Source organism: Panthera uncia, chromosome F1 (genome assembly GCF_023721935.1).
Source record: "Panthera uncia isolate 11264 chromosome F1, Puncia_PCG_1.0, whole genome shotgun sequence".
NCBI lineage: Eukaryota > Metazoa > Chordata > Mammalia > Carnivora > Felidae > Panthera > Panthera uncia.
The window spans coordinates 9,480,817-9,503,218 of NC_064813.1; the positions used below are offsets into that span (position 1 = coordinate 9,480,817).

General features: G+C 44.5%; 1 protein-coding gene across 1 annotated transcript in view; it reads right to left on the reverse strand.

Annotated features, from left to right (window-relative positions):
• ILDR2 (immunoglobulin like domain containing receptor 2) overlaps window positions 1–22,402 on the reverse strand; it is a 63,899-nt gene that overhangs the window by 25,212 nt on the left and 16,285 nt on the right. The window contains exons 3-4 of the mRNA XM_049633863.1: window positions 21,597–21,716; window positions 1,535–1,591 (exon numbers count right to left, since the gene is read on the reverse strand). Coding sequence (XP_049489820.1) covers window positions 1,535–1,591; window positions 21,597–21,716 — 177 coding nt within the window. The remainder of the gene's footprint in view (window positions 1–1,534; window positions 1,592–21,596; window positions 21,717–22,402) is intronic.

Sequence of the window (22,402 nt, forward strand, 5' to 3'; positions counted from 1 at the left end):
AGAAAAAAACCAACAGCTTATATTTCCTGAAACGTCCCTCGTCACCCCATCCACTCATCCCCATTCAAATTAACCAGGTCACCATCTCTTCAGTGAGGAAATGAGAAGGCCCTGCGCCTGCTGAGAATGGTCTGGAAAACATTCCTGCTGAGGACCACAGATAGCTCAGGGCTTTGTCCTGGACCTTAGCAATAACCCAGTAACATTCTGTCGCTGGAGACAGATATGAGCTCCAAGGATTAGATGAGTGTTGTGGCACAGTGGCTACAACGGTCTTGGGTCAAGCAGCAAAGATAAAGGACTGGCAGGTTACCTTGGAGAAACAAAAGAATGTTATCCATGCAAGGATTCTTGGAGTCAAAAGGGAGGGATATTCAAGGGACCAGGACCAGATATGAAAAATACAGTAACTCTTTCCTGGGACTGGGGGAACATAACATCTAGTTTGAAGCGATGCTTCGTAACATTGTATGTGTATGTTTGCGGGTGATGAACAAACCAGTACAAGCTGACAGCACTCTGGATAAGGGGGATCACAAAGAGATATCTATTTGTGTCCCTGGGGTCAACATCAACAGGAAGCATGTTTATATTTGGGTTGGCCAGCTAACGGCAAAACAGGAGAATTCGTGGAAGAATAATTAGTGAAATTCAACTGTGAAGGCTTTGGATGTTTTAAAACCTGAATAAAGTCAAAACCTATGGCCGCGAATAGTCTGTATCTCTCCGTTGCTCCCAACTATTATGCAGCTCTCAACCCTTTGGCAGTAGCCCTCCAAAGCAAGAATGAATCAGTCTTTAGTATTCTCTGAGTTTGGATATGTCCTTTCCCATAGTTCATTCCCGTTTCTCATGGAACCTCCTTCCATTACAGACTATAGTGTTGCACTGAACGGATGCTGGCTTGTCTAGGCTGGTGCATTCAACTTAAGCTATATAAAATGACAGAGCTGTGCATCTGGGGTTTCCCTGACATATGGTCCATGGATTCCAGGGACTTATGGGGCCCAAGGAGCCCCTGAAATTGTATACAAAGCAATGTCGGTCTGTAAGCATGTACTTTCCAAGGAAGGAGGGGTGTACTGACTTCATAAGGCTTGAAAAACTGTTTTGGTAAAGTTACAAAAGGCAATTCAGAGTAACATGGTCATACACTAATGAATGGGTAAACATTTAACTTAGGGAATAAGGAAATGCAGATAAATAATAACTTTGTTAAGGATACTTCTAGCTGCCTGGGGACAGCGGAGATGCTGAATGGTTATGGAGTTTGCCAAAGAGCCTGCACACCTGACATTGAAGGACTGGGTCCCCCTTGCAGCTTATTTTTAATCATTATCCTTTTAGGACCTACTAATAGAAGAAATACAATCTAAAGGCTCTTCCATTGGGCTCAGTTCATCCTGGAAAAGAACACAGAAATAATACGGACAAATGCGCAAACAAATTAAAGGAGCAATTAGCGACTAATCCAGAAGCAAGACAGATGGAGTGACAGCACATTAAGCAAATAAAGAGTTAAATGAGTGAATACCTGGCATAATCTCCACAGCAAAACTGGGCAAGAGATCAGCAAGCAGCCCTGTCCTGCCTGGAAGAGGTGGAAGGAAAAGAAGAAGGAAAGAGGTTACTCCAAAGGAAAATACAGCTTGAAGGCTGGCTCCAGGGGGTGCCATCCCTACACCAGGGCCATGGACCCATGCTCCTTGGGGTAGGAGAGGCAAGTCGCCGAGGCGGGGCTCAGTCAAGAGAGTAACTTTCTCCATCACTCTTTGGCAGCCATCTAAGTGAACTCTGCACCTAAACCAGACGGAAGCAGAAACAGAACTTTCTCTCCAACTATTTATAGAAGGAGGAAATCTCTGCTTCAAATATGAAAAACCCTGCTTGAGCAGACTGACACATACCATATCCATTCATTTATACATTCTTCTCCACACATTTGATTGGGAAGTCAAACCCATCTGTATCCAAACGTTCAACCTACATTTTCATACATCCATACACAGTCCTATGTCCATATAAAAACAAAAGTACATATTTGGTTTTAACTCAGAATTGTCTCACTACATGTTCTATTTATAGCCTAAAGATGTTTCGATGATTAAAATGTTCAAAGGCAAGGAAAAGATAAAGCTAGATGAGTTACACGCTCTTCTACACTCCTTCTGGTGTCAGAAATACTCTATACATATGTATATGGTATGGAGTTTCCATATGGGACCCACAGCTGGCGTTGTATGAACCCAAGTGCCTTCTGCATGGTTCGGCATACGAGCTTAAGAGCCAGCTGGTGTCAGAACAGGCGCCCCCTCGGGGTTCTGGGAGGCAAAGAGCTACGCAGGAACCAAGACTGTAGAAGATGCGGGGGAGGGGGTTAGTCCTTTTAAATACTAGCCTGATTTAGGGGCGCCTGGGTGGCTCAGTCAGTTAAGCATCTGACTCTCGGTTTCAGCGCAGGTCATGATCTCACGGGTCATGAGTCCGAGCCCCACATCGGGCTCTGCGCTGACAGTGTTGAGGTTGCTTGGGATTCTCTGCCCCTCCCTCTCTCTGCCCTTCCCTCTCTGCCCCTCCCCCGCTCATGCTGTCTCTCAAAATAAATTAAACTTAAAAAAAAAAAAACTGGCCTGATTTATAGAAAGAAGCACTGAATGCTTTCACCATGTTCTCGTATCAACGTAAAGGTAAAGGCCCTTCTGCACCTGTACCAGATGTTTCTACCTGACGGAAGCCCTTGCTAATAAACAAGTCTTGCATTAAGAAACAACTGGCAAACTGCCCTCCTTTCCGACTTCTAATGGCAAAAAGTTGCCGTGGTACCACTTAAGCACGCAACTGAATCTTACTTCACTTACACGCAGAACATATGCCTCTAGAACGGCTCTATCCACTAGAAATATAATGTGAGCGACAGGTAATTTTTAGCTTTTCTAGTCATCACATCACAGAGTAAAAAAAGAAATTAATTGAATACTATATTTTACTCATACCAGCACTTCAAAGGCTCAGCAGCCACACGTCACTGCTGAACACACATGTTTAGGGGTCTGTTTCATGCATGTGGAGTGGGCCCATTTAGAAAACAAGTTTACTGAGGTGCATCAGAGAAAAAATTACCCACGTGCAGCTTACATTTTCAATCGAAAGGTTTATCATGATTGGTCACTGGTCCCCGCCTCCGTCAAACTACTCTATGGAAAAGAAGGTCTGACAAAAGTCAAAGAAAAAGGAGTCCCTCCAGGACACTGACTTTTTCTTGGCTCTCCCTAACTATACAAGGCCAACGGGGTAAAAGGTGCCCTGGCCATGTCTCCTGCTTGGGTAATGGTTCCTCATCTGAGAAATTCATTGGGACCACAATACATTCCAAGGGGAGGGAAGTCTAGAATGAAGTGACTTAGGCTAGCTCTGTTTTAGGTCTTGGCAAGAAAGGCTTCTTTCTTTCTGTCTTTCTAGCTTGTGCAGCTGACCTGCTAAGCATGGTCTGCTGCTTGCAAGGTCTCTTGGAAGAACACACGAGAGCCAAGTGGGGCACTGGAGAAAGGGGTACCCTGAAGGAGACTTCTCAGGCTAGCCTTTGGCCTAAGCCTTCATGATAGGCTAAGAAGTGCCTCCAAGACTCACGTGTGGTCTAGGATGGGATACCAGACAGGAATTTGGGGCCACATTCCGAGCAAGTGATTCATAGCATGCACTGGTCTCATCTAGAGTGTTCTGTGTACAAATATCCCTTGGAATTCCTTGTTGGAAACTCAACAAAGAAACAGCTGGTCAAGGACTGGGGAATTGGGGGTATTGGCCATCTCTTGAAGACATACCGGCCAATAGTCAATGATCAAAAAGTCAATATACAATGTCTTTCACAAGCTAGTTATGGGATGCTTACTTAATGGCGGCTTAAAAAAAAAAAAATCCAGAGGTGCCTGGGTGGCTCAGCCGGTTAAGCACCTGACTTCGACTCAGGTCATGATCTCCCTGTTCCCGAGTTCAAGCCCTGCATCGAGCTCTGTGCTGACAGCTCAGAGCCTGGAGCCTGTTTCTGATTCTCTGTCTCCCTCTTGCTCTCTGCCCCTCCCCCGCTCACACTCTGCCTCTGTCTCTCAAAAATTAACATTAAAAGATTGTTTTAAAATCCAGACAATTAGCAGTTCTGAATGTATCTCTTACTGTATCTAATAAAATGAGATGCTTTTCTTGGGTCTACTCTTAAGCTCTCAAGCCTACCAATGTTTTAAACATCTCTAGATACACGATAGCCCATAATTAACTACATTTATAAAAGAAATGTTATTGATGATATAAACTACCAGCTTGTACACTCACAGGAAATTAGCCATGTGATAATCATTAACTATAAAAAAATCTATATATTCAAGGAAAATATGGTGCTTATACTTATTATATAGAAGACATTATATTGGAGAAAGTAGTGAACTGGGAATCAGGGTACTTAGGGCACCTTTGCCATTAGTTTACTTGGTGACTATAGGCAAATTACTTCCTCTTTCTAGGTCTGCGTTTTCTCATTAATCAAATGAGGTGACTGAATAAAGTGATCTATAAATAGGGAGACTATATATCCTCGTTTGTGCCTGTTGTACCTGTGTAAATACCCACAGCACTACTTTTTATTCTCTAAGTGTCTTATCTTGGACGATTAATTATATGGTCACCCAGCCTACAATATTCTTGGTTCTCAAATCTGATACTTAGAGATTAGAGTTGCAAACTCAGCTCTGTATGTTTACAGGGACAGCAGGTAACACAAGTAAATGCAGCCAGCCGAATGTAATACGAGGCGTAGCAAATAGCAGATTATATGTCTATATTGGCTGCTACTACTCAAGTCTGGCCAATTGCTGCCCCACAGGAATGTGTCTTCACAGTTGCGGGTCTTCCTATTTTTCAAGATTAGCCAGACCCCAGGTTTTTGTGTGAAATATCTGCATTTTCAGTGTTGGCAACTGATCCATAGGTATTTTTTTAAACACTGGACAAGCCATACAAAGTATGTTTGGGGGCTGTATGGAGCCCAGAGATCACACACTTGCAACCACTGATGGGCATATATAAACCAAAATATTTATGAGCAGGTAAAATACAAAAGCTGGATTTCCCCATAGGCTGGTGTTCTGACATTGTTTCTACACCGAGAATATCAGCGAATATAATCTCCAGGAACCTATGTTCAAGCTAAAATCTGTAAGCGACAGCACTATACACAAAATTGTGTGCCTTTCTTATTTCTGGGGACCCGGAATGGGTATCGTGGAGAAATAATGGAGAGATTTTCATTTCTAGATTTTTTTTTTTTTTTTACATTTGTAACAAAAAAAATTAAGGATACGGTGGTCACAGAAATATGGACAGGAGAGTCACAAAACTTGTCACTCCAACCGAAAGACACACATCGAGCTTCTCATTCTCCCTAAGGCAACAACCAATAGCTGATGCTTCGGAAGAAGATGAAGCTTTCCCATAATGCACCTGTGTAGCGCTAGCCCCAGGATGGCGTGGGTGACAGAATCTTGCCATAGTTGGTGGAATTAAATGTCTTCAGAATTCGGGACACAGTAGGAGCTTTGGGGTAGCAGACAATATGACTGTATCATGCCGACAGCAGGCAGAGTGCAAAGCTCTCCGGCTTTTAAACCACACTTACATTTTATTGGGACTAAAGGCATTTTTAAAAGTAGATTTATGATGGAATAATATATTTCTGAAAACCATTTGCGTCCAGCTTCTTGCCTAACAATTTCTAAGAAATGCTGTTGCCAGTTAGAAACGTTCTCTCTTTTCTTCCTATTCTACCACATCCACTGAAGGTCTGATCTTAGAAAGTCCAAACAATTGCAGTAAATACTTTCCAGATTTCAGTAGCACTTTACCAACACTTGTGAATCATTGCTATTCTTCCAGGACTCAGTTGAAGAGGGGCAATTAGAAGTCACTTTAATGTCTGAGGAGAGGACAGAAAGCAGACCCTGCAAACAGAAGGCCACATTTATGCTTTTCAAACCACAGCTCAAACTATCAGGAGAAAATACAGTTTTGATGTAAGCACTCAAACAGTTTTCCCCAAACCTTGCAGCATCCATTACTTTTAAGAAATTTCCACATGAATAGACCAAACAAATTAGGCGTACTAACAGTTGGTACATGCACACACACACACACACACACACAAGTGTCGGCTTCGTACAAAACCATCACTAAGTTTGTAGCCAAAAACATTCACATGCTTTCGGTTGACTGATTACGGCAGAAACATGCATCGTGAATAAAACAGCCTCTGTACCTGACCTGTACAATTCCCATCTCAGCTGTGTTCTGCCATTGACACAGTGAAGTTATCCCCAACTCTCTTTGTACGTATTCCTGAGAACCAGCTCACCTCTGGAATGTCTCCAATTCATTCATTCATCATTCAGTCAACAAAAAAATGTGTCCTGTGCCAGGTGGGGACACAGAGGAATAGACATGAACCCTGTGCTGGGGAGGCTCGCTGACTGGCCCATGCAGCTTATCTAACAGCGTCAGCCTAAGAACTCCGTTTTAGTTACCTGCTTCTGTTTCGCAAAGCTTCCTAAGGTCAAAGCGCTTTCCTCCTGCCAAATCCAATTCTCATCAGGTTTTTTTTTCTTTTTTTACATTTTTGACATCAAGTTCCACCTAGTACGAGGCCGTTCCCCAGAGACACAGTCTTTGCCTGGTTTCCCACTTCTCGTCTACTCGTGGCGTGATCTTTGCACATTTCACAACAAGGTCCCAGTGACATTTCCCCAAGGTTCAAATGCTTCTTTTCTTGGTAAACCAGTCTCCTCGAGGCAGGATTTACTTACCTTGTTTACTAACATAACCAGCTAATACACTTCTCAATCTCCTGCTTTGTTCAAACCCTTGCCACGCACAGTCTACAAGACTCTGAAATCTGTTGCGACAGAGCCCTGGAAGAATGCTGCACTGGGAGGCACCTCCATGCTCCTAAGGACCACTGTGCACACCTACATGAGAGCCCTTGTGGCTCTGGACCGCAGCGACACCTTTACGTGCGCCTCCGCTAGCAGGACGGGTACCCCTCGGGGGCAGAGACTGTGTTCTGTGTTTGACACCCTGAGCAGCCCTCCTCACCCATCAGGACCTTGCAACGTTTCCAGTAGCAAATCCCCATTGTCTGGTACGCTGAGCTTCTGGCTGGACTTCTGGTTCACTGCTCATGAGAGTGCTTTTTGTCCCAGATGGAAATAGGCTTTTAATAAGAACACGAAGGAAACATTCATTCATTCATTAAGCGCTATTCTATGCACTGGAGAATGTTTAGCGCCCCTGGACTCAGGGCTCAATGCCACTAGTGTCCTCTAGTCCTTGAACGTCCCCAAAGGCCATCTTGCTATCTAGGAGGACTGAAGCACAACCCCAGAGGACAAGTTGACAACTATCAGGCTATGTTGTTTGAAAGGCAGTCGTTACAGAGAGATACAACATGCATACGAAGTTTAGCCAAAAAAGCCGTCTTTGTCTCTACCTTTAAAACTTAAATCTAAGCTCTGATTTTATTAGTCCAAACCTTCAAAGTGCAATGGGAGGTACCGAAATTCTGGGTTTGGGACAAATTTGTTTTCAGATCCCACATCTGCCATTCAATTACTTGCTGACAACGGAAGGTTGTCATGCGCTGGAACCTACAAAAAGGAGGAAAAACAACACTTCCTTCCTACTTATGATGTCACCAAGACTGACAGCACGGTTATCTTCATGCATTCCTTCGAACTCACTACCTCGGAGTCCTCCTCCGGTTTGCCAATATTCCATACTAATGAACTTTCTGCTCGGGACAGTCTAGAATACTTTCCTTCCCCAGTTCCTGTGATTGCCTTCTTCTCCCTTCTGTTTAATGCACCTCTGGGCTTCATCCCATTTCTGAGCTTCCTGAACATGTCCCAGATCCATTTTCAGGGTGTACTGTACCCACCCCCTGGTCTCTCAGCTCCTGACCATCCAAAATGTTTCTCTCCTAAGGCTTTTAGGAGAGCAGATGGCTTTCTCTGGCCCTCTTAAGTGTAGAGTTGTTTCTATGGCTATTTGGAATCCCAAATAGACTGGAAATTTCCCAAGTGCACACACATCCCTGTTTTTATTCTATATTCCCATAGCAACCATGCATTCAATAAATATAATTTATGATTATCCATCAGAAATGTGGGTATAGCTTTCCTTCTTTTACATATATTTATAAACTGTATTTAAGCATTTCGTGCGTGTATTTTTTTCTTTTAATATCTTTTACATTTTAGGTCACTTTAAACCCCAGTGAATAATTCTGACAGTGAATTCTCTCCACAAAATGACTAGTATTGGACCGTCTGCAATTAACTGTCAATAAATGCTTCCGGGTTTTTGGCAGTGATTATAAGCTTGGCCTAAGGCACTGACTTCTTCTATTCACATAGATTCTAGAATTAGATTTTACAGCTAGAAAGAATCTCAGAGGTCATCGAATCCATCACCCTTTCCGTGTTTTCAGGAAACTGAGGCTCAGAGAGGTTAAGAATCGTACTCAAAGTCACACGGCTAATAATCGAACCAGAAGAAACTGGACCTACTCATCCCCATTCCAGTATTTTTTCCCCAATATCTCATTCCCCCTCAAGCTTTGCTTCGCCTTCATTTAGAAATGTATAAACAGCTTTCTAGTCTCCTAGTATTTGCAGGCAGCAACCCTGAAACTTATGTTTGTGGCATTATTGCTCCACTTACATAATTAAAGTATAATTTTTGGACGTAGGAAATGATAGAGATGGCTAAAATGTTCAGCATCTTTTAAAGTCGTGACCAGAGAGTGATTACTGAATACATCGTAACGCAGTATGAGCTAATTAGAAGGCATTCACCATTCCGCCACAAACTAATAAACAATAATAAAAACGACTGCAGGGGCGCCTGGGTGGCGCAGTCGGTTAAGCGTCCGACTTCAGCCAGGTCACGATCTCGCGGTCCGTGAGTTCGAGCCCCGCGTCGGGCTCTGGGCTGACGGCTCGGAGCCTGGAGCCTGTTTCCGATTCTGTGTCTCCCTCTCTCTCTGCCCCTCCCCCGTTCATGCTCTGTCTCTCTCTGTCCCAAAAATAAATAAAAAATGTTGAAAAAAAAAATTAAAAAAAAAAAAAAAAAAAAAAAAACGACTGCAAAGCACTCTGCCTTTGCAAAGTGCTACAGTGAACCAGTTCCCTGCCCCCAGAGAGGGAAGAGATGCCAAGTATTATTAGTAATCTAGCATGCACAACTTGGCCTGAGATGAAGTGCAGAAGATTTGACTCCGAAACGACCCGGAGCAGGGTGGGATTTAATGGAAGAAGGGAATGGGCTTCCTCGGTACCCGGTGTGATTTTCTGAGCTCACCGGGCTCCATCCAACAGGCTGGCAGAGGGAACTTAAACACAAAGGTGCTCAAAATGGCCACTTTCCTCAACCCCCAAAGCCCCGATGGTCTGAAGCAGACACGGAGGGCCCCACTCCTTGTGGGTCTTGGGCGGTGGGGGTCTCTGCCCTTTCCTCTCAGCGTTGAGGGGCTGCCACCTGGGGGCAGTTCCCAGACCAAAGTCCAGACACCGCCGGCGTGTGAACGCGAACCCGCACCCTTGAATGGCAGCAGCTGGCTCTGGAGAAAAATGCAACGACTGTTTTCCTGCCCGGCTTTCAGGGGCCGCAGTTCTTTCTTGGCCGGGCTGAGCCGATTTCTCGGTGACACCCACTCCCCCGCGGCCCCCGGGGCCTCCCCTCTGCGGGCCCGTCCGCTCCCTCCCTCCCGCGCCCGCGCCCGCGCCCGGGGCCCAGAGACGACAATGAAGCTGGCGGGCTGACCCAGCTGCTTCAGCTCGCGCCCGGGTAACCACGGCAACCGCAGGCTTCAGGAATGCGCGCTAATTGAAGGCCGAGTTTCCTCCCACAGTGATGAGCAACAAGTGAAGCAAAAATAGTGAGGCGGGATAAAGGCTTCGAGGGAGCAGGGGGTGGAGGGGAGAGCAGGCACAGCGCGGGACTGGGTGGCTGGGGACGAGGGAAGGCAAAGGGCGCCTTGAGACCTCGTCTGTTCTCTTCGCCACCCAGGGTCGTGAAGAGCTAAGTGGACGCCCTTTACCCCTCAGACATCTTAGCGCAACATTGTCAGTGAACAGTCCTTAACCATCTCTTTGCTGGGCCCCTTTGATTGGTCCTGGTAAATGAACGGCGATGTGTACATCCCTGGGATCCCACAAATGAAACGCCAACTAGCAGCAAGGGTCCGGCAGGTGAAGGAAGGAGCCGACCCTCATTTGCCCCCAGTTTCCCTGGATCTTCTGTTCTGTTCTCTTCAACCGAAAGGAGAACCTTCAAGGCGGTCACATTTATGGGGCGACCATGATACCAGTTTGGACACTGTAAGTTTATGCCTGTTGTCTTGAGATAAATTATTACAAGTTTCCCCTTTTCCCTCTCAAGGATCCTGATTTGGACAGTAAATTATGAAGTCACCCAATCTAAAGCCTTTCTAGAGCCATCCAGGGCCTAATCCAAGTCCGGAGTTTCCCCAGACCCCTCCAGACTTCAGCGAATGGCCTGTGTGCTGTACTCCTTGCATTCAGGCACTAAACGCCGTGTAATTAACTCGGGGCCATCCACTGAGAAATAGGGGCTTCCAAAACAACCTAAATAGAGCAACCAAAACATAGCATGCTGGGACAGAATGTCCTGAAATCCACTAGCGCGAAGATTCCCACGGGGCTGATTGGGGTCACCGCTGGCAAGGCATTGCCCAAATGTCATTAAGGAACCGAGAATCTATTAGTAGTAGGATTGCCAATGCACAGATGGCTCATTAAAGCCTCTGCCTATGGAATGGGCTAAAGGGAAATCAGCTCTTCTAGCAGGAGCCCCGGAACGCAGAACTCCCTGCAGAGCGTTCCCTCAGATCAAGCATGACGCACCAGCAATGAAATGTGAGGGGTGGGAACAGGTGGGAGTTCTTACTTATCATGTGCCATTTAATCCTCACGATAGACCTTCCACGTAACTTTTATTACCCCTTCCCCATTTTTACAGATGAGGAAACCGAGGCTCAAAACCGAGGCTCATTAACATCGACTTACCCAAGGTTATATGGCTGCACTGAACCCAGGGGTATCTGACCCCAAAGCTCTTCACAACAGACCTTGCCAAGTATCCACACGGACCTTGGGTCAAGATCAGGGTTTTGCCACATTGGCACTATGGCCATTTGGGGCCACGTAATTGTGTGTAGGAGGGCTGTCCTGTGCATTTAGCAGCCTCCTTGGCTCCTACCCACGAGATGCCATAGCACCCCGTAAGTTGTGACAACCAAAATGTTTCTAGACACGGCCAAATGTCTCCTGGGGGGCAAAATAGCACCCTGTTGTGAACCAATAGCCTAGATACTTAATATCAAATACAGTCTTAACCTTTTCTCATATTCTCTAATTGCTTCAGAAATACAATATTTATCTTTCTCAAAAGACAGTAATTTTTATAGGGACAAGATGGTGTCATTTATTTACTTTGTATCCTTACTGTGCTAGGGACATAGTATGCAAAAAAGACTAGTTAAATGTAAATCATAATTTCAATGTAATCCATACTTGAAGCAAAACTAACTCTACTGCATGGTGCCTATCATACAGCAAGGGTGCGATTATGCACCAGAGAGGTCTAAAGGCCATAGGAGGCTTTCTGCAAAGAGTAAAAGGCGTGATCCCAATTCTTTGGAGCAACCACCACCCCCATTCCACTGCTCCTACAGTAGAATGGTTGTTATTCATGGTCGTTAACCAGAATCATATTCTAGTTGATGCCTGGCTAACTTTCTAGTTCTTCCACCAGAGGCATCGAGGTATGCTCAGGGCAGAGCAGGCTAGGGCTAGGAGAGAGAACTGGGAAAAGAGGCAATGGGGATGAAGACTAAAGAGCTCACTTCTCATTAGTTCTCTGGCTCTCCTTCCACGGGACCTGGCACGGTTATCTTGGCTCTTCTGGATATCTGAAGGCACAGGTGTCCACTGAAGACAGAAAAGATGGCTCCGCCCCCCTGGTAGAATCAAGTTCACTTGAGGTCTTTCATGCGCGGCCAAGATAACTGAGGTATAACTGAGTCTACAAATGAAAACATGGGCACAGCCCGAATCCAAAGATGTTCCAGAGGAGTAACCCCCAGGTTTATGGCTAGAGTGTGGTTCTGTAATTAATTCCTTCTCTCCTTTCTGCCAGGAGTAAACTTTTTCTTTCTTCTCCCCCAATTCTTTTTCCCTCTTCTTCTGTTTGTAAATCTTGGAGAGAAACAGCAGCAGCCACTCGGAGAGATCAAAGTTTTAGCAAGCAACAAAGACCTCCAAGGAGGCTGTTGCCATGGGAACCCTGGGAGCTGAAGCCCTTTTAATCCGCAAATCTCCTTGGTTAGCAGCACCAGGCTGGGGCTGGCAAAGAGGAAGAGAAGGAGGAGGAGGAACCTTGGCAACAAGTAGCCTTTCTTAACAGCCAGAACTAACGTCACAGGGGTGGCAATGCAATAGGATTCAGACTGAGGCGGCATGGACACCGCGGTGAGTGCTAGAGCATTTCTGCTCAGGCTTACAAACACCTGTCCAAATCCCTAAGGTCAATGGCAAGTTCTGAGATGTCCCCTCCCAAGAATTCCCTGATTTCTGATGATGTTCTTTTTTTTTTTCTTTTTTTGAGTTTATTTATTTTTGAGAGAGACAGAGAGAGTGAGCTGAGCAGGAGAGGGGCAGAGAGAGAGACAGGGAGAGAGAGAATGTCAAGCACGTTCCTCACTGTCGGTGCAGAGCCAGATGCGGGGCCCGAACTCACAAATCATGAGATAGTGACCTGAGCTGAAACCGAGAGTCAGACGCATAACTGACTGAGCCACCCAGGTGCCCCTCTGATTGTGTTCTTAATGGTTTCTTTTTTTAAATGTTTATTTATTTATTTTGAGGGGGGCAGTGAGAGGGAGAGAGAGAGAGAGAGAGAGGAGTGTGAGTGGGGAAGAGGAAGAGAGAGAGGGAGACAGAGAATCCCAAGCTGGCTCTGTCAGCACAGGGCCCAGCACGGGACTCAAGGGGCTTGAACTCATGAACCATGAGATCATGACCTGAGCCAAAACCAAGAGTGGGACACTTAACTGACTGAGCCAGCCAGGCACCCCTTAATGGCCTCTTAATACGAACAGGCTGGGGGCACCTGGATGGCTCAGTCAGTTAAGCATTCAACTTCGGCTCAGGTCATGATTTCACGGTTCATGGGTTCAAGCCCCACACCGGGCTCTGTGCTGACAGCTCAGAGCCTGAGGCCTGCTTCAGATTCTGTGTCTCCCTCTCTCTCTGCCCCTCCCCTGCTCATGCTCTCTCTCTCTCTCTCTCTCTCTCTCTCTCTCAAAAATAAATAAACATTTAAAAAGAATTTTTTTAGATACTAACAGCCTACAAGGTTTATTTTAGACCACAGTAACAATTTCAGGCACGGTGTTGTGAATAAATTGATTTTATAAAAATTCATGTATGTCTGTTCCTTCACCCCTTGCCTAGGTAATATATGCTTGCACTTCTGAGTAAGTCACAGAAGGAGATGGAAGGAAAAATAGAAGCGTGACAGAAAAACAAAGGTAACTCTGTGGCATTACCGTCACAGGGAAGAATCAATCCCAACTTAGCACCTCCTCACAAGGACCTGCTGGGAGCAAACCTATTTCTGGCTTCCTGGAATAGCAATGCATTTGGCCTGTGAAGAAGCCGAAATGGATGAATTCCACAAAATATTAACAGTGTTTGTTTTTGCCTGCCTTCTTCATTTGGAAACAACTGCCCAATTTCCCTTTAGGAAGCTACTCCTTTTCCCTTTTCCCTTCAATGCATACAGTTCAATGGGGGCTGGTGGCCCGTTTGTATGCTCCTCTGCCAGAGCACAGCCACCCCCAGCAACAGGACTTCTGCCTGCCACTGCGAAGAATGGCACTTTGTCCTCCTGAGATGGAAGGCATTAAAGACCATTTAACTCTGGACCTGCTTGGGGCCACCTTTGCCCCAAACGGAGAGCCTGCCTGAGAATTAAGCTAACCCAGAGGAGACAGAGATTCTTTAAAATATAATCTGGGGGCAGTTGGGGGGCCCAGTCAGTTGAGTGACCAACTCTTGACCAGCCCAGGCTGACACCAGGGTCGTGGGGTCAAGCCCCACATTGGGCTCCGTGCTGAATGTGGAGCTTGCCTAAGATTTTCTCTCTCCTTCTCTCTCTGCCCCTCTCCCCTCTTCTCAGTCCAGAAGCAGGAGCTCTCTCTAAAATAAAATTTAAAACTTAAAAAATAAATAAATAAGGGGAGTCTGAGTGATGCAGTCAGTTAAGTGTCCGACTCCTGATCTTGGCTCAGGTCACGATCTCAGAGTTTGTGGGTTCAAGCCCCTCATCAGGCCCTGCTCTGATGGCGCTTGGGATGGGGCCTACTTGGGATTCTCTCCTTCTCTCTGCCCCTCCCCTGCTTGTGTGCGCTCTTTCACTCTCTCTCAAAATAAATAAACTTAAAAAAAATTTTTAAATAAATAAACGAAATACAATGTAATCCGAACATAGACATACTTGAACTTGGACTTACCAATTACCTAAGCCAAAAAAGTCCCCTAAGCCAGGTTAAGTGTCTATCCCTTGCAATCAGAAGGGTTCTGAAGAATACATTCATTAGCTGTGGATAGTGAGATTTTAGGAGACATTTTTTCTTTTCTACATTTCTCTTCTGATTGAAATGCTTACAATACACATATATCATTTTTTCTAAAACGGAAACAATATTAAAGCAAAACAAGACTGCAGTATTTTAGGCATCACCCTATATAGAGAATTAATTTTGCGATCTGTGGATCTTCTATTTTTTTTTAATTTTTTTAAATGTTTTTATTTATTTTTGAGAAGAGAGAGACAGAGCCTGAGTGGGGAGGGGTAGAGGGAGAGGGAGACACAGAATCTGAAGCAGACTCCAGGCTCTGAGCTGTCAGCACAAGAGTCTGATGCGGGGCTCGAACTCACAAGCCATGAGATCATCACCTGAGCTGAAGTCGGACGCTCAACCGACTGAGCCACCCAGGCACCCCAGCAATCTGTGGATCTTTTAAATAACTCAAAATCATAGACAGGACTCTGAAAGCGATCTTATTTATCCTAATATTCTAGACAAGAGAACCTGTTCAATGTTGAAAGCTCATCAGAGAGGGAGTTTCTGTCATTTCCTCCGCCAGCCATAATTTCCAAAAGTTACCATTAGGAAAGTCTTCCTTAGCTTTAATCTAAACACCCCTTAGGTAATGTTCTCTTACTCTATTCTCGGTCCAGAAGCAGGAGTGTTCATCCACCCATGTTTCCACAGGAGCCCTTTCCCTCATTTTTCTATTTGAAGGCACTTCAAAAACAAGCTACCACATGGGACATCAGAAAGAAGGGGTCAGGCCCTCATATTGTGCGTAGAGAGAAGTAAGACCAAGGCGAGCTGCTTTTAGATTTTAAAATAATAACTTCTCTGCTTGAGCCTTCCTGAATGGTGAAGTCCTTTCCTGCCAGCTGGAGCTGCCCGAGGGAACTTTACTTCTATCCAAATAGTGGCATGGTTCCAGGTTATAAACATCCTGTCCTTGCCACAGATCTTAGACCAATGTCTAATCTCAGGGTGGCAGGTTCCTGGACATTCCCTTCTTCTGTCCGCTGGTATGGCCCTATGATCCCAAACATCTAAATGTTTCTAAGGTACCTGGCACAGTCATCTCAAAGCACCCAAAACACCAAGTGCATTTCCAACTTCAGTATGACTTTACTTTCTGAATCATCAAAGAGAGATTAAAGAACGTTCAGTATAGTTTTTGTGTTTAATGTTGAATCAGCGGTTGTCCTCCCATTTCTCTGAATCACTTGTCTTCAGATATTTCTGAAACCTCTGAAAGAAGCATCCAGAGCGATTGGTAGAGGGTTCAGATGTATGGGGAAAGGAGGGTGAGGTCACACTCAGGGAGAGGTATGCAATCCAGGCAATGGCAACTATGCCTTTGAAGTGAGTGCCTAGGTCAATGGTTATCGGCAGTTGCCCTTAGAAATAAAGTGAAATACGAAAGCTAATCTGGGACAAGTAAAAATGATTGCCCATGACCTCAAAGCAGCAATCACAATTTTTAAAACATGGTTTATGCAGGGGAGCATTCTATAGCTTCTTAATATACACAGGTCATGTGGTACTGTGGAAAGAAATGAGGCTAGGAATCAAAACATTTAGGTTTGAACATTAAAAAAACATTTTTTTAAAAGGGGGGGGGGCAGTGCCTGAGTGGCTCAGTCAGTTAAGTGGCCAACTCTTGATTTCTGCTCAGGTCATGTTCATGAATTCAAGCCCTGCATCGGGCTCTGTGCTGACAGCACGGAGCCTGCTTGGTATTCTCTCTCTCTGCCCCTACCCTTCTTGGGTGCTCTCTTTCTCTCTCTCTCTCTCTCTCTCTCAAAAATAAATAAATAAACATTTAAAAACATTTTTTAAACATTTAGGTTTGATCATCAACACTGTTTGTTTTTTGTTTTTTTTTCTGGGATGATTGTTATAAAACCTGAACGTTAATTTCTTCATTTAGAAAATGAGGAAAATAATACCTGCTATCCTACCTTATTACATGGTCATTATAGAAGAAATTTGTGAACTACAAATTATTATCAGTGTATGTTAATATTAGTATCATTAGGAAATGTATGTTAATATTAGTATCAGACAGAGTAATGGTATTACTTTGGTGGACATTTTTTTTTTTTTTTTGGCATCTCACATCCATTCTTCTTTTGTAACAGTGCCTCAGTTTACTTTGGGGAATTAATTCTTCTCCATATCTGGATGGACGAGCCGCCAAGAGCCCCTGGTCTCCCAAAGCTAAGCACTGGACACCTGTCCAAACTGGGCCGACTAGACTCTCTCCTGAAACTGATTCTTGAGCTGGAAAATGCAAAACCAGAAAAAAACAATTGAATTGATTTTTTTTTTTTTTCTGGCTATGGAGCCCTAAAGACATTTTCTATTAATTCTTGCTACGTAGACCCTAGAGCATCTCTGGCACCACAAGGACTGTGCTGTGTTCACTAAAAAAGACTTTTACTTTTTTCCTGGGGAAATACAAAGTAACAGCGTAAGTGACCCATGTCACCGCCAGACCTGGCAGCAGAAAAGTCTCACGTGACCTTTCTCACTCTCTCTTCCCAAGCAGCTGAGAGTAAATGTTTCCGGTACAGCTGAGCCAAACAAGGGAGAAGCTTAGAGTCCCACTCCACCACCTGGAAGGGAGCTACCCAGGTGAGTCTCCTAACCCACAATTGACTAGGACAAGAGGAAGTAATAGACTTCTGTAGTAAGAAGGGAGGTGTGACTGGGGGGTGTTTTTACAGAAACTAACAAGCGTCACCCTCACATACTATCCTTTTCAGAGACGTTCCAGGCTTCCTTTCAGTTATGATACCCTTCCAACAAATTCTTTTCCCGCGGAAGTTGCTCGCCTCCGTCGCTTTCAACCACATCCCTGATGGATCTGTCACCAGTAACGATTTCAACAGCCAGATGAAGAATGATGACCAGTGAGATTAAACCATGTTATCTCACTGGGGACTGTACGCATTGATTGCACTGACCCTTTATAAAGCAACAAATATATACTCAGCACTGGCTAATGTTTAAGAAGCATCAAGTATCAGGTACAGATTCTGCCTGTTTATCACTAAAAACAAAAAAAACATTCACACCAGCCTCTTTATACCTGACACTCTGCGGGGCATTACAGATATGAAGACAAATGAGAGTTGGTCCTATATCTGAAGACGACATGGTCCAGTGCTACTGAGAAGCTTCGTTCAACTCGTCGAGAACCAAAGTCATTCTCCTGCCCCCCCCCCCAACCTGGTTTCCAACCTGCGTCCTCTCTTAGTTGATGGAACACCTGCCTACCCAGCTAGCTAGAGATCATGGTATCCTTTTGACTCCTCCCGCTCTCTCCTCTCCTTTTATACATTAGTCACCAAGACCCATCACCTTCCACCTCAGAAATGCTTCTGTGTTGTTCTCAATTCACTGCTCTGGTTCAGAATCTCCTATGCTTTCATCCCCACTGCTGCAGCACTCCCAGGGCCCATCCTTCTGTTCCAGCATTCCTTTTGCGCTGTCTACACTGCTGCTAATTATAGTTTTGACCCCAAAATCTCACTTCATCCTTCTTAGTATTTCTTTACCGGATCCCCAAAGTCTTCAGGATGAAGTCCAAACTTCTTGGTCTGACATAGAAGCCGCTTCACAACTGTGCTCCGTCAACTTTCCCACCTTCACCTTTGTGAGTATGGTGAGAAAAATAAACTCAACTTTGCCTCTAATTGACCCCTTCAACTCATCTCTCCTTACTGATTGGTCATCTGAAATTCCAACCAGCTTTCTGCTCCCCACTTTGTGACCATCTCCAAGGAAAGCTACTTTCAACTCTTTCCAGGCACCATCAATAGTCTCTCCTCATTCTCATGGGATTGGTCCTTTTGACCCTGACCTACTGCAAAAGACCACAGCCTATTCTCTGTGGCTTCCTTGTGAATGAGCATCACCCTGTACAGTCTTGTAACCAACCTGTACCCCTTCTATCTCTGTCACGAGGACTGAAGTCCTGGGAGGCCATCTGCTCATTTGTCAAGGTAGTCACATCCCTCATATCTATCTACTTTTCAGTCCAAAATTTTAAAATTGAAATGAAGCTCAAAAGTTACCTACACACCATTTCCTATACATAAATGTCTCATTTATAACAACTCGTAAGAAATTTTTCGCCCTCTTGGGACGAAGAAATCACTGTTCCTCAGAATACTTACTCCATCTGTAGACGTCTCCAGTGGCTATGAGTTGTTTCTTCATACTGAGATGGATTCCTGCCCCTGGTAACCTCTACTCCTGGTTCCAGTTCTACCCAGCCACGCAAAGCTTCCAGTCCCTCTTCTGTACAATTTCACCTCTGATATGTGGACATGCTTCCCATAATCCCTTTCCCAGTCCGCCTTCATTAGATCAAACCCTCTCAGCTCCTCCCAACCAACCATTCCTCATTAAAATTCAATGACTGAACCAGTGGCTCATGGAGGTTGTAATTAGCAATCTGTGGACCCAGTTATATTATCCCTGAGGATTTCATGACTCCTTGAGATTGACCTCAGACATCAGGTTGCTCTCCTGGGCTCACATAAAAGGAATACCTAACAATCAGGCCCGCAGGATGTAACAACCAAATAATTAGAATTTTAGAAACCGCGACAATATTTTGACTCATTCTCTATAGGGTGTCAAGATAAAGACGACTCCGAATTTTGCATCTGGAAAGTAAATACAGTAGTTTATGTGGCCAGAAAGTTCTCACAGATTTCCAAATAACTTCTTTCAATGAACATCACAACTAGTATTGTCCTAAAAAGTTTATACACAGCAAATTAGGGGCGCCTGGGTGGCTCAGTCGGTTAAACGACCGACTTCGGCTCAGGTCGTGATCTCACGGTCTGTGAGTTCGAGCCCCGCGTCGGGCTCTGTGCTGACAGCTCAGAGCCCGGAGCCTGCTTCAGATTCTGTGTCTCCCTCTCTCTCTGACCCTCCCCCACGCATGCTCTGTCTCTCTCTGTCTCAAAAATAAATAAACATTAAAAAAAAGTTTACATGGCAAATATATCACACTCTGAGCATTTCTAATTAATGTGGAGCACAGCAGAAGGGTATGTTTCTCCCCTGCGAGAACCCCAGCATGTATCTGCTCATCTCACAGATAAGCTCCTTCTCCTGTGATGAGTTCATCTGCAGGCTCCCCAGTTTTCTTTTACTGTTCTTTTTGGAGGGACACGGATTTCTGTTCTTCATCTTTTCTCTCATCATTGGTGACCATTTTCAGCTGAGCCTTTCTCTCACCCACCTCTTTCTGTCCTCCGGACAGACCGCATCGTCCCCCTAGCGACCGTATATTTCGATCCAGGGAAATGCCCTTCCTATACTTGCCGCACATCCTCAGATGACAAGGCTTTCCCACTCTATTTGTTTCCCCACGTTTGCAGAACTGGGAACAAATGATTTAAAGTGGTTTTTACCTGGCCTCATTTTCCTGCACAGGCAATTACTTCTCTGCAAATGGCTGCACTAGCCAAATAACTGTGTCCACAATTAGCTAATTGCAGGTTCAATGAGCCACTTGTTCCTTCAAACTTGGCCATTAGAGTTGTGTGATTGGGCAGAAATTTATCTTTCTATTCCCCTCTGATCTACAGAGTCACAGCAGATCCCAAATCTGATTTCCCCGCATTCTTTTACAATGTGAATCTAAGCCTTTTTACTTTACTTCCTTTTGTGTATCTGGATTCCATTCTTTTACAAACCGCAGCAGCTACGCTTTATATATTAGACCCAAGGAATATGTATTTGAATTAAGTCAACCCTTTAATAGGGGTTATCATTAATTAGAGGGTGAATTATTAATAAATTATCCATTTTATAAACCGTGAAAGTAAGGCTGCAAAACAGTTGATTTGCCAAAGGCAAGCAGTCATAATAGAGTAAAACTAAAAACCCTAAATAGCAAACTCAACTTTCTCCCTAGGCACTGAGCTTCCCACACAGGGTAAAAATTAACCTTCAACCTCACTTGCCTTTAAAAGAAAGCACCCTTAAACATTCCTAAAAATCATTATCACCTGGGTTCTTTGAAACTACAAAAAATGTCATTTCTTTTAAAAACTGCTTGAATTTTTCTCCTACAATTAATGTATTTTCTTTTCTCAATTTCTGTATATTTTACTCTAATTTTCTTGTTCAGCCAACACTTACAGAACATGAAATATGTGCTCAATTTTCAGTTTCATCACAAGGAGGTCATCTCCCACTAACACTCCTCCAATCCACTAGAAAAGTCGCCAAGAATAGTGAGTTTTCATTTATGAACAAATTAATATTAATAAGGACTAGATATATTTGCTTTGAGAATGACTCAGACCCTTTTAGGTTTCAAGACATCTGCCTTCCAATAAACACTAGCAGACTCTCTGATGGTTCTTTTCACCTGGACATTTTATTGTTAAACTCTCTAGTTTACAGCCACCCCTCCTCATGATTGTCCTAAGTGTCTGTAACTGAATGGGAAACGATCCCCCATGTCTCAGGAGATCCTGACTCACCAACAAATCCTTCTCTCTCAATTGTCTCTATTCTGCTTCAAAAGCCTCTGGCATTTTCTTCAACACTTAGCGTATAAAAAGGTAAGTAAAGCATAAGAGCAAAGAGAAATCAGGGCTAAAGGTACACGAGTGGAAAGGAGGGAAAAACAACTCTAAGAAAGCAGAAGAAACACTCAGGACAATGCTAAAAAAAGGGAGTGGGGCACAGCCTCCAAGAAACAAGATACAATAACGTCTACTGCTCACAGAGAACATGTACTAAAACCAGTTTGCACACAAACGATAAAGCCTGCGTGTGCACCTGCTGGGATATGGAGGGAGAAGTGAGGCGGTCGAAGACACAGGTGCTGCTGATGCTTTTCACTTACCCAACACCAGCAATTCTGCCGAGTCCTCGTTTTTGCCCTCCAGGTCATCAGGGGTAGTGATAATACAGTAATAGAGTCCGCTGTCTCCCCACATGAGTTTTCCAATTTGAAGATCAGCATCTGTGATCACAAAAAGAAGTGCCCAGTCCTAAAACTGCCCCCTGAAAGGAAAACACTGAACACTAGAGGGTGAGAGAAGGGCCCTCCTGGATTGTTTACAGGTCTACTTCTCCACTTAGATGGCAGCTGACGAGATGTTTGCTTTATTTCAAACAAACAAACAAAAACCCAATAGCAAACAATAGCGTCCCTAAGGTGAGACACTTAGTGTGTCCCCAGAAACTGGTCTAGGGCCAGTTCAGTTTTGGGAATAGATGACTGCTTGCAACCAACCAGATCTGCAGAGGCCCCTGAAAGCCAGATACATTCCAGAATTACCCTGGACTCCCACAAATGGGCTGGCTTCACAGGAGTTCTTCAGAATTCACAGGTCACGTCAGACTCTTAGGCCCTTTTCTTGTCCAAAGCTTTAGGGGGCAGAAGGAAGGGTAGAATTGATGCAGAACTACCTGGGGCTTGGACCATGGCATCTACCCGGCTCTGTAACTTGATGCATTCATCCCTTCTCCCAGCAGAGCAACTTCCTAGGGAAGTGTGTTTTCTGAGTTTGGGAATGGGCCGTAAACGCTAATGCCAAGGTGTAAGGTTTTGAGAATATTCTTTCACTAGAATCTGTTTCAATTCAGTTCTGATAACAAGCTCCTCAGACTAGAGGTCGGGACCGGGAAAGACTATTTCCAAAGCTC